The 13075-nt window shown below is 34.1% G+C and overlaps 2 protein-coding genes across 3 annotated transcripts; one reads left to right on the forward strand and one right to left on the reverse strand.

Moving 5' to 3' along the window:
* Window positions 1–4850: 4850 nt before the first annotated feature.
* Window positions 4851–12352, forward strand: LOC143302558 (omega-amidase NIT2-A-like). 2 transcript variants are annotated; one of them, XM_076617790.1, is made up of 5 exons: window positions 4851–4937; window positions 9620–9804; window positions 10206–10374; window positions 10649–10882; window positions 11034–12352. In XM_076617790.1, exons 2-4 carry the CDS (start codon window positions 9721–9723, stop codon window positions 10780–10782), a joined length of 387 nt encoding a protein of 128 aa, XP_076473905.1. In that variant the 5' UTR covers window positions 4851–4937; window positions 9620–9720; the 3' UTR covers window positions 10783–10882; window positions 11034–12352. The 2 variants fall into 2 exon arrangements, with proteins under 2 accessions (XP_076473905.1, XP_076473904.1); XM_076617789.1 differs by having other exon boundaries at window positions 11766–12326.
* LOC143302561 (venom serine protease Bi-VSP-like) lies at window positions 5974–7679 on the reverse strand. Its single transcript, XM_076617797.1, has 5 exons — window positions 7229–7679; window positions 6792–6843; window positions 6523–6720; window positions 6242–6337; window positions 5974–6170 (listed from the first exon to the last, which is right to left on the reverse strand). The coding sequence occupies exons 1-5, from the start codon at window positions 7247–7249 to the stop codon at window positions 5974–5976; spliced, it is 564 nt and encodes a 187-aa protein (XP_076473912.1). The 5' UTR covers window positions 7250–7679.
* Window positions 12353–13075: the final 723 nt, after the last annotated feature.

Below are 13075 nucleotides of genomic sequence, written 5' to 3' on the forward strand. Positions count from 1 at the left end.
AGAAAAGAAGCACGATCAAGCGAAACAGATCGTAGAAATGACAAATATCATCGATATACGTTTCAGTGTAATTTCACTTTTGAAAATTATTTAGTTTAATACGATCGTATTCATCGCTCTGAAACTTTCATTGTGCTGCAATTTGTGCTGCGTCTTTTTAATTTCTCTATCTTTCTGTGTTTTCGGAAAAATTACTTGAAAGATTAAGAATTGCTTGCCTTATTTTATTTTCCATTAGTTAGGATTTGATTATTCCAGGTAAGGTTTATTATTTATAACAGGTTTTATCACTTGTTTATTATTTAGGAGTTTGTTATTTTAGGATTAGTACCTTTTAGGATTTCTTATCCTTCAAGTTTCTGTTTCAGATATCTAGGTCTATTTCAAGATGTTTTATTACGTTAGGATTATTCATTCGATTAAGATAATTTAAGAGTTTCACAATGTACAAAGAAATAATCGCGTGAAATTTAGATTTATGCTTTAAACGTATTAAACACGCGGTAATTTCAATGTCTATAGCCTCGAACGTGTTCTGATTAGTTGTGTCATTGTCTGTGACATTGAAATCACAAAAATCCATTGCAAGTGTGCTGTCATGCAATGTGGATGTAATTGGGTTTTTTGGGTATTTCCTGTATCATCTGATTTGTACAGTACTATTTTAACGCAAGGACAGGAAACTTATTATATATTTCCCGTCCATTATTTGAATCGTTGTGAAGTGTAACGAATTATATTCGATTCGAGGAGATGTTAATGAATTACCCATTTCATATGTAATTACATGGAAATAAAAATCATTGCAAAAATAATTGATCTAATGACAACGGAATTTCCAATATTTTTTTGTTTCGTCACGTCTTTTTCATAATATATCTTTTATAGGTACGTGATTTATTAATCGTTCGAATGGAAATAATTATTCGTATAATATTCAAATGATTCTAGCCATAAAATAAATTAAAACGATACCTGTCAATGATATGCAATCTGCGTATGACGTCAACCTCGATCTATGCTTATACAAGAAATGTTATCAATCAATGACTAGATATACAATAATCAAATATTATAAAATTTCCTGAAAACCTTTAGGTGTTAATATTAAGGTATTAATATCTTTAATATTTGCAAGTTATTGTTTAGCGCTAATTAGTTAGAATGTAACAAGTGGTGTACCAGAATTGAGATAATTAAGCCACACGAACAATCTTATTTAGATCTTTTTAATTTTTTAATTCTCTTTTGCTCTAATACTTCGTAAAATTAATCTTCATTAGCTACTACACTTCATAGAATGACAAGAGATAATTTTTCTTATATAACGTTTCATTCATAAAATCTATCATTAAAGTATATCTTCATAAAAATATCATTCCATACTAACGGTATATTTGGTGTCATACGAGATAACAGTTACCAGTGATGACATATGTAACTTTATAAAGATATCTCGTTTTATTATATATTAAAAGAATGTACTCATTGCTGCTATATTTCAGATGAAAAAAAGGAGGCAACGATTTTACAGTAAAATCGTTCGTTTACAACTGATTCATTTACATTTCATGATAATACTGTGCATTCTGAATATGCTATGATTTGGTTTAAAATAATAAATAGTCCATTCTTGCATACTATTGCTCCAGCTTTACTTGTATTTTCGATATTGGTATAAATAGAAAGACAATTAATGTCGTTCGAGTCTATTTTCGGATCATTTATATTACGTTTAATCCATATAGTTATTATATGAGACATAGTATCGTAAAATTTGGAAGAATAAAACGTTCGTACAGGAAGTACATTTTATAAGAACTCCAACAAATCTGCGTGTGCACCTAAAATACAAACTGATAGTGATTGTTCATAAGTTTATATACATTATCTAATGTCAATCGAAGGTATCAATTCTTTTTCTCCATAAGAGTACTTTTTCATTTATATGTGTTCAACCGTGAAGCATATGTCACCTACAACGAAAAAGAGTTTTCCTATACTTAATATTTCCTTTATATACCTATGAAAGTCTATTCTTCGCGTAGTATGAAATTATGAATAAATCTGGAATATTGTTCAATCTGAAAAGAAAAATAACTTATTGACATCATTCATTGATACGAGATTCAGAATGTTTGTTTTGTCTTGCAGAAAAAGAAGGTAGCCCTCCCTTTCTTTTAATGTGAAATAGAAAGCGAAAATTTGAAAACAGATTTTTTGGAAATTTACTTGCAAATATCGTTTTCAATATCGTGATTTTCTTCCCAATGGTACTGTACTTTCAAATTTTCCAGTATCCCTCTAAAAACAAAAAGTCGAACCTCGTTATTATTAACGTAGGCATTACAAGGAAGAGAAGTATTAGAAAGCAGCTCCTTTTTATTATGGATTTCTTTATAATCGTGTAAATAAGAAATTCCGGAAATTTTTTCCTCAAGAATTTAATTCTTGTGTTTTGATTGATAATTATTACACTGCATACTAACATTTCGCATACTGTTCGCGTCTAACAATTTCCTAATAATAACTACTTCAAAATTACATATGTTCTTGCACGAATTCAAAAGTACGTATGATACAATTACAATTGATTCTAAAATAATAATTATTTGAAGATATTAAGATACTAATTAAACGTTTCACTATATTTCAAAATCTGGAACAACAAATTTTTATTTATAAAAAATGAAACTGTCGTTATATATTCTTTGTCATGATGCTATTTCTTATTACCATGTCGACATTTTTTAAAATTCATTTTGTTATCTCTACGCAATATGAAAATTCATATACTGCTTAATATTTTTTACATATTATCCATCCACCGCATGATATCTCCTGAAAAATCAAAATATTAATGTTATATTATTACAATGCTTCTTAAATTTCAATTTTTGATAAATTTGAAATCCAATATATTTTGCACAATTATTATTTATCAAAAAATTCTAAGTTAGTAACTTTCTTTTCAAATGGCAAATAACATATACATTGACTTACCTGTAAGTTTTTGTTCCTAATCATCATTTCCTCTTATAGAACATCATTATTGTTCTCATAATTACTACCAGTGTCATAGATATTGTAGTGGCTACAACTGAATTAATAGAAAATGATAAATAACTGTGTATAACACTAACACATAACTGTGTATAACAATGACACATAACTTTTACTTACATATCAGTCGATAAGGGATTACTGTGATATCCTGTTGATGTTTCTTAAGGCACTTGATTAGGTGCGATACGGTATCATTCCTTATGGTATACTGTAGATAAGTATTTTAGAAAATAACAAGAATAAATCTAAATTATTCAGAGGTTCCAGTTTCGGCTTAGACATAAATACAGGACCATTTGCAAAGAAGAAAGGGTGCGTTTCTACAGCCTCGTTATAGTAACCATGAATACCAATCTCTGAATTACTGGTTACTAAACATAAATATCCTATAAAATTTAATATATTTCTTTAATTTTTAATACATACATGAGTTAGTAGTTCTAAATTATGAATCATCCTACCTGTGATATTACACTTTTCCTTATAATATCATCACTCAAGTGAACAACATTAAGATCATGTAAACCATGTCATCCTATCTTACTGTGAAGATACTTAGTTATGTTATCTAACATTATAAAAATATCATCAAATTCAAGTCCTTTTATTCACATCACATGGCCACGACGATCTGGTTCTTCGTTATATAATGTTCTAAAATTTGTCGTATATATAGAATGTACAAACCGTGATATCAAGGTATCAGTTCTTCCTTCCCAAGGGACAGTTTCATTAAAATTCTGATAGAATTAAAAATTAATTATTAATATTCTAACAATCATATATGTTAAATACATTATAGTCAACGATATATACCTGAGCGAATGTAGGGGTGATTCCTTGATAATTATAAATGTCATCAGCCCACATCATTGCGCCACTTCTTTGTACTCCAGCCTCTAGATTAACAGCCTAAACAAACATACAAAATTTTATAGAATCTGTACAAAATATAGTATATATGCGCAATATTGAAACGTTCAAGGGGATATAGAGGTAATGTACATCACATACACGTGTACTCTCATGCAACAAAATACAATTAGATTTAATAGTATAAGCTCTTTTATTCATCATAATAGATTGGAAATTTAAGTGTCTTACGAGGGTGAGTAAAAAGTTACCCGCTCTGTCGGTGTAGAATTTATTTTAAGCAATTGTCAAAAAAGACATACATCATTTTTTGACATAATCACTCAATTTCTGTATACACTTTCTCCATTTGCTGAAGGACCTTCGTATTTTCTCGTTAAAAAATGTTTTGGGCTGAGCTGCGAACCACGAATGCATCGTCGTCTTTACCTTTTCATCAGCTTTCTCGGCATCCATCTCGCACAAACTTTTTAAAACCCAAATCTGTCGTGCACTATTGCATAAGCAGAGCCGTGGCTGATTTGCAAATGATTTGCCACATTATCCAGTGTCACTCGTCTATTCCATAGAGCATAAGTTCATGAGCACGTTCAATGTTGTCATCGTGGATGTGGACGGGCGTCCAGCTGTTTTTTCATAACACTTGTGCGATCTTCTTTGAACTTTTGTGCCCATTCAAACACACTTCGTGACAAAACACTTTCTCCATAATGTGCATTAAATCTTTGATAAATATAGGCATCCAACATAACCTCCGACCACAAGAAACGAATCACAGCATCCTGCACTGTTTTCCTGCAAATCGCCATTGCAAAGCGCCATTACTCGCGCAACGGTCACAAACGAATTGACGTAACACAATGAAACCTACGCAGCAGCACTGAACAGATATTGACGTCATACGAAGAGTGCAGATGGATCAATACGGTCGACAGAAGTTTTAACTATCTGGAATGCGGATAAATTTTTACCGAGAGTCGTATAGGAATCTATAATCTGTAAGTACACCTTTGGCTGAATGGAAATTTCTCTTACATATAGTCAAAAATGCAGAAACAGTGTATTGAATTGGAAAGTGATAAAAAATAAGTGAAGTTTCGAGGTTGCATGTGATTGCATGAGTACACAGGACGTTTTTAGCGAATAAAAAATAATTTTGAAAGACACGAGACTTATCTTGTATTTTATGCACTCTCTGTGTCTGAATCTCCAGAGGCACTCTATCTTATGAAGTGTTTTAGATTAGCCGGAAAATTTTGTATGTACATACAAGAAGTATACGATCTAAGTGGAATATTCCATTATTCTCTTGATACAACAGAAACGAAATTTACAGAACTTCTCAGAAAGTTGGTTTATTATTACCAAATTAATAGAATTAATATACGTTTATCATCTTTACATACCTAAGTCGTGAAGGTTTATCGTGCGTAGAAAATTAGTGTCGTTTCAAAGTTACATTTCGTACATTTTAAGCCTATAATTTGTAACGTACAAAACAATGTAAATTTGAGCTGTTTCTTATCTCCAGAATAAGAAAATCCAACTTTACGTTTTTTACACAATGATATTTATGGAACAGTAATATCATATTATTGCATCGCTTGGAGAATGAAGTCAAGGTACGATGTGACCCTAGTGTAAACGCTGGGATAGCCAGCTGTGCCGCATTTATAAGCGTAAGACACAATACCTATTAAATACGAGGTTAATTCATGTTGTATCAGCAGTGGTCCGCCGCGGTCAGCCTGAAAGGATCGTTAAATTTTTAATCAAAGATACTGAAATATATCGATCGAATTGTATTGAAATTATACTTATATACAGTAATAATCTTCTATTGATTTGTGTATTGAAATACTCCAATTTATAATGTACATGTTATATGTATTTTGAGCAAAACTAAGATTAGAAGGAAATTAGATTAAATACCATAATGAGGTGTGAGAAGTAGGCAAAATTATTGAATTGTGTTTATCTATTATTTCTAATGTTTAAGACGTCGATTTGATGTTAATTCGAATTGACGTGTCTTCAGATACCGTATAGTTTGTAGTAACTCTGTAACTTAATTACCGTACAAGAATTCTTTCGACCCTGAGCATGTTCCGCGCATATTATACCATCAGTGATATCAGGTGCATTAGGAAATTTGGAATAAGCTATTTTGCATTCGGCCTTCTTAATCACTGGCATTTGTACTACCATTAATGCATTATGTCGTGGTCGTCCTACGAAGAAAATAAGAAAGATATTTAAGACTGGAACTGTTTAATTTTATTATAAAATTGATATCACTTACTATATCTTAACGCTCCCCATCCAGCAACAAGGGGGTTATAGCCGACGAAGTTGCTCTTTCGTAGGGGCTCTTTCGTACAAATGGGATATACGTACCCTGAAAAATAAAAAAATAAATGAAAATGCAGGAAACAAATGACCAAAAGTATGAGAAAGAATCGTACACGCTTTATGACACAATATATGTGTACAGTAAGAAATTTCAAGATATGATACTTCAGTAATACTCAATAGCATATATATATATATACATATATATATATATATATATTGAGGACTTACTCGAAAATGGCACCTCCTCCACCAATCTAAGAATGGCAATATTATGATTGTGTATGTTTTCTATTCCATCCAAATGTGCACAATGTGCTGCAGTCAAAACATGCCTAGCCGATATCAGGGAACCTCCGCACTTCCATAGTGGTTTGTCTGGGTTTCGGGGATTACGAAAACCTAATGCAGCGATCCATGGCCAAGCGCCTAAAATGCAATAGTCATAGTTGTGAATATACATAATTTTTTCTCACGTAACGAGTGACAACGATTATTACCTATTCGATATTCGATCATACAGCAGACGATAAGTACATACGTACAAATACTCTGAAATAGAGATTTGATAAAGACAGAAATTAAATTTTTATTCCAGTGGAATTCAAATTATTAAATAATTCTATATAATTTCTATTTGAACTATACTGAACTATAAAGTTCAAACGTGTTTTTTTTTGCCCTAACAGTTTTTGATCTCTATCCATATTATTACTCCTATATCAATTTTTTATTTCAAGCAAAAAGATACTCTTCCTAACATGAAGTAAAAGAAAGAAATAATTCAAGTTAATAAGTAAAGTTACTACCGATGAAATCATAGCATTATTATTTAGTCTAATTGAAATGTACATTGATGTGCTGTTTAATGCCTTTAAAGTTCATTCTTTGCAGTAAATGGCTTATTATTAATCGGAAAGAAAGACATAAAACGTACCAAGTTCAGCTGGTTTACCATCGACCAGCCTGGTATGAGAGACGTTGCTAAAACCACAGTATGGTGGTCGCAAAGTCTTATACTTGTACACAGTTTTTATTAAAATTTCTCTCTTCTCTTTGTTTGGATCGTTCGGACAGCAACCGATCGTAACATTGCCCTGGTATCTGCACACTGATCGTCTATAAAAATCGGTGGCTGTACGGTACTGTATCTGCCATATTTCTTGCAGAGGTTTACATTTTCTGTAGTCAAGGCACCTGCCTTCTTGATTGTCCGGTGTGGTACATTCTGGATCAAACAATTTTAAAACATTTATACAGTTCAAAGATGCGTAAGAAAGCGACACCGATTACTCAACTTTCGAAGTAAAAAGCCGATCAAGTCCACCGGATTGCCCTACAGACACGTATTAATCCGTAAGAGTTAGTCATCATGTTGATAATAATTATCTAAAGAAACTTTTCACGTGAAAATATAAAATTTTAATTGATTAGATATTGTGTTAGCCATACTTAAGAAAGAAAATGAAAATGAATGAAATGAAAGAAAAGGACTACCTTCAACCTCATTTTTTAAATAAACACTTTGTCAGTTTTGCGATAAATAAATTCTTAGGAATTCAGGACAGTTTTTAGTGAATCATTTTGTTTCGACCGTTCGCGGAGAGACGCGATCGCGAGATAGCACGTCAACGAGAGTTGTAAGTTCCCGTTACGATTAAATAATCGACGCCACGAACTGATCGATCCCCTTATTTCGATTATGATAATAAGGGTAGTTCAATGAAATTCCACAGAATTAACACAAATAAATTAATGTTTATTTCAACAACTTATTAACTAGAAAGATATAAATGGAACAAAAAAAATGTAACTGCGTTTTGGTTGATAAGTAATGCGCGACATACCACATGTGTTGACGGTTCGACTTCTCGAAAAGTTCTGAACGCCTTTCGATTTTTTTCGTTTTTTCTGGAAGGCGACCCCCACTACGTTCGGATCACGCCACATTCTTTTACTGCGAGGTAAAATACGGGCCACGAGTCGACGTTTCTGGAAGTCGCCCTGCTTAATGAACCATGCGCTTGCCACTACAATGTTTGTTTGCCGGGCAGACGCGACGATCCGTCTGCGACATTATAGTGCCGCGATCGATAGTTAAGAATATGACCTATGGTAAGCCGCATGGCGTAACATTCTCAACCTAACCCCGTTGAGAGGGTACCGATCAAACTAGGGAGGTGTGGTTGAAGTTCCCATCTTATTTCGTCTCGGTGGCTAGTTGTTCGGGTTTCTCGAGATCGGGTTGAATTGGCAGTGGGACAAGCCTTTTGACGCCCCGATCCAAAATGCTCTTTGCCGTCTGAACTGTAGCTGTCCGGATGACACCATCGGCGCCTGGATGAACCTTGATAACTCGGCCCAGAGGCCAATGCATGGAGGGAACGTTGTCCTCTCTGAGGATGACGATTGTGCCCTTTTGGATGCTGTGTCCACCCTTGCTCCATTTATTGCGGTTGGTTAGCTCGTTCAAATACTCCTTATGCCAGCGGTTCCAAAAATGTTGTTTAAGCTGTTGGATATGCTGCCATTTGGAGAGTCGGTTCGATGGAATGTCTCTGAAATCTCGATCACGTAAGCACATTAATGAATCGCCAATGAGGAAATGTCCGGGAGTGAGGGCTAGGAGATCATTTGGATCGGTGGAGATAGGAGTTAGCGGGCGGGAATTGAGGACTGCTTCTATTTCTATGATAAGAGTATTACGGTGTTAAGCTCATATGTTTCTGTTTCTCCACTCGCGCTGCGCCATAATATCCTTTGATATTTCCGATCCTCTGGTCGTACGAGGAATTGCCGATACATTTTCTCGATGTCGCCAGTGAGTACGTACTGATGAGCGCGGAATCTAATTAATATACAAAATAAATTGTGAATTGATTCGAGAATATAGGATTTCCCCATTTTCATGATTATCGTGATTTTTGTATAAATATATTTGTGAAGATACTAATAATTAGGTACTTATAAATTAGTATTATCAATTATTTTGCATTTATAATTCCGCCTCTAGTATAAGTGTTAATTGAAAACTAACTTTATGTTTCAAAAAGTACTAGCAAAGTCGTTGAGTAACAAGCCACTGATGCTAACACAAATAGCATTGTCGTAATTAAATATTTCTAAATATTCATTTTTCATTTTGAACCTGTAGAAGCAATTTATTATATATACTATTAGCTAAGTAATTGCATATTTAATTAAGTCGAAATATAAAACTTAGTTATTTTAATAATTTAAAAAATAAAAAACTGACAAACACTTCAATTTAATTTATGGTTGGAACAAAAGACAGTTATTTTTCATTAATTGAAATATTGCAATGCAGAGTACTTTCCAAAATACGCCGAGAGTATTCCTGATGATGAAACGAGCGTTGCTTCATCGAACGCAGCTAAAGAAAATAACATCTATGTAGTTGGTGGTACGATGCCTGAAATAGAGGGCGATAAATTGTACAATACCTGTACTATTTGGGGTCCCGATGGAACTTTGATAGCAAAACACCGAAAGGTAAGTAATATATTCCTTTATGGCTTTGAATTTGAAAATATTGGGGTGAAGAAAGTGACTCTATCTAGGAATAATTTAGGAATATACATATGTACATACGTATACTATAACCAATTCTATCATTTACGGTTTATAAAATACGTTATGATACGGGAAACGCCCATTTTTGTTGTAATGTGTTTGTTGTTGTATAAATTTTTCACATACTTAAAATATTATTATACTTATTTTTTCTCCTTTTTAAACATTATTAAATGATAAGATTTTTTAATAAAAGAAAGTGATAAAAACGCTGTCAGTTATTAAATAAAAAGTAATTAAAGTTTAGGAGTTGGTAACTTTGATATTAAATTACAAAAGTTGCAGCAATAGAATTAGCGACTACATTTTTATGTTATTAGGTACAGCTATTCGACATCGACATTCCTAATAAGATTACTTTTCGAGAGAGTGATTCACTCAGTCCTGGTAACTCCCTAACGACGTTCGATGTGAAGGGCTGCAAAATAGGTATTGGCATTTGCTATGATATTAGATTCGAGGAAATGGCACGCATTTATCGGAACAAAGGTACAGTAACTTAATCGATCAATACTTAACTAGCAAAAAATTAAATATCTTTCTTAAATATATTCTATATAAAATTAATATAATCTGTAACTCTGTATAAAAAGAAGCTTAATTTAAAAAACCAGTATATTTGCTGAAAATGAAACAAATAAAAGAATTAAAAGCACAATAAGAGGACTGTCCTCGCATATTCAGAAATGATGGAATGTGAACCGTGCAACTACGAAGTTAATTGGTATTCGGTGGCTTCATATTTCTTGCTTCTCTGGGTTAGGTTGCCAAATGCTGATATATCCAGCGGCATTCAATATGACCACTGGACCACTGCACTGGTCATTACTTCAGCGTTTCAGAGCGAATGATAATCAATTATACGTTGCCTGCATATCACCGGCTCGTGTTCCTTAAGCAAGTTACGTCGCATGGGGACATACACAGTTGACCAATCCCTGGGGAAAGATTCTTTACGATTTGGAAACTCAAGAGAATATGGCAGTCACCGATATCGGTAATTTACAGCTTAAAATTAAAAGCGAGAGATCCATGATGTAATTAATTTTTAGTCTCGTTAATTTATCGATTTAGCCATCTTCCTCTGTATTTGTTGAATTTATTAGTAAGCATTACTTATTACTTCGTATGTTTCTTTTTTCTATCAGATCTAAAAGTTGTTGAGGAAGTAAGGGCTCAGATACCTACATTTTCTCAGAGACGTACAGATTTGTACGACACTGTCTGTAAGAAGAAGTAACTCTACACTAAAACAGAAAATGTTTTTTTATAATATTTCTACTACAATATCCTTTTTTTGTGAATTATTACTAATTTCTTATCATCCATTTCTTGTAAATATATTATATCACGATATTACAGATATATTCGTAGATATACACGTTAATTAAATCCTCTATATGGTATTTTTATATCAGTGTCATAAACATTGTAAACCGAAAATCTTCTATTACACGCGTGCATATACAGTCAATATTATTGTTACATATAGTGATACATACGTTGATCCACACATTAATTAAATCCTCTATATGGTATTTTTACTTTGCTATCTTGAATAGATAAATAATCTCGAATATAGACATACAGGTACACTTACGTTGATATACACCTTTGTACAAGGTGTCAAAAAATTTTTTATCACGGCGTTTCTTTAAGACGATTTTATAGCTTCGAAATTGATCTTGACACGATTTTCAATGTCAAATTATTTTTCTATTGCATCATGTGATACTCATTAGGAGGAACAAAACTTCTATTTTCTTAGAAAAAATGTTTGAAATTTCATTAATTCCTAGATTGATTTTATTTATACTTTAAGGTCAGATATGACATCAAATAATGTCAATACTAATATCTAGTTATTTGTCAATTTACAGCATCTGAAAAACAAGACATCTTCGAGACAGCGTGGGTTTTCTTTCCAACTTTCTTAACTTTCAACAATAAAATTTTCGTCAAACGATACAATCTATCCAACAAAGTTCTTGTACACAGCCAACGTCCTGAAGCCGTTCCCATTGCCGATATGGAAGCCCCAACCGTGGCCTCGGCCCTCCTTTCGACTTGGATTTCTCGTTACGGCGGCCCCTTGAAAATAACGACTGATCAAGGACGACAATTCGAATCGTGTTTGATGAAGAGCTATGCCGTGTGCTCGGCATCACGCACTTACGCACGTCGTCCTATCATCCCGCCTCTTGTGGGATGGTAGAGCGCTTACATAGACAACATAAAGCGGCGATCAAGTGGCACATCACGTGCAAATCGGTCGAAATTGTGCCGATCGTACTATTAGGCATATTCGAACCGCGATAAAGGAGGACCTAGACGCAACGGCAGCTGATATCATCCACGGCACCGGCATGCGATTGCCGCCGGAGTTCTTTTTGCAAACCAATCAGCGAGCCAATCCGGAATTCGCGAACCTGCTTAAAAAACGGATGGGGAAGGTCAGACCACAGCACATTACACGACCTGGCGGAAGAAAGATATTCGCTTTCGGCGATTTGGATCCTTCGCCGTACGTATTTTGAAGACTTGTCCCGATTACAATCCCTTTACGGCCGCCTTAAGAACGGGCCGTTTGAAGTAACGCAAAGAGGCGAAAAGAAGTACACAATCGAAGTCAACAATCGCGACGTAACGATTTTCCGTAGACAGGCTAAAGCCAGCCTTTGTAGTACCGGAGGACCTCGAAGAGGAATCGACCGAAATCCTTAACGTGCTTATTCCGGTAGAACACACGAACGAAAACATTAGCAATAGGTTCGTTACGCGGTCTCCTCGAAGAGTCCGTCTTCCCGATTGACTACAGGTAAGTTTCGGTTATGCATCGTTAATTATCGGACGCGGGGTATACTACGAAAATATTAAAAACAGCGACGGTCGATGTAAACCCGTGATGAACATATCACATTAAAAACGTTATCACTGCTTTATGGGAGGGGGTGATATAGCGGCACATGAGTCAGAGGACAATTCAAATCGTGGTGTTGTTTTGCCTCGGAGTATCATGATCGTAAGGATACAAGTAATGTAAGAACAAATATACACCGGGCAAAACAATGTCGCCGCTACGGCGAACAGAGACGAATTTGAATCATCTGACTACACCCCGACCAGTATAAATAAACCGACGCAACCGAAAGAGTACAGTATGTTCGAGTATCTACGACTATCAACGAGC

This window comes from Bombus vancouverensis, chromosome 4, assembly GCF_051014615.1.
Source record: "Bombus vancouverensis nearcticus chromosome 4, iyBomVanc1_principal, whole genome shotgun sequence".
NCBI lineage: Eukaryota > Metazoa > Arthropoda > Insecta > Hymenoptera > Apidae > Bombus > Bombus vancouverensis.

Bases quoted from the DNA above. Each gene is read 5' to 3' on its own strand.
- LOC143302561 (XM_076617797.1), bottom strand. From the start codon at position 7,249: ATGGTAAACCAGCTGAACTTG. The intron at 6,844-7,228 runs GTACGTTTTATG...TCTCTATTTCAG, and splicing joins TGGTAAACCAGCTGAACTTG to AGTATTTGTACGTATGTACT. The intron at 6,721-6,791 runs GTAATAATCGTT...ATTGCATTTTAG, and splicing joins TATGATCGAATATCGAATAG to GCGCTTGGCCATGGATCGCT.
- LOC143302558 (XM_076617790.1), top strand. From the start codon at position 9,721: ATGCCTGAAATAGAGGGCGATAAATTGTACAATACCTGTACTATTTGG. The intron at 9,805-10,205 runs GTAAGTAATATA...TTATGTTATTAG, and splicing joins TGATAGCAAAACACCGAAAG to GTACAGCTATTCGACATCGA. The intron at 10,375-10,648 runs GTACAGTAACTT...TCTCTGGGTTAG, and splicing joins ACGCATTTATCGGAACAAAG to GTTGCCAAATGCTGATATAT.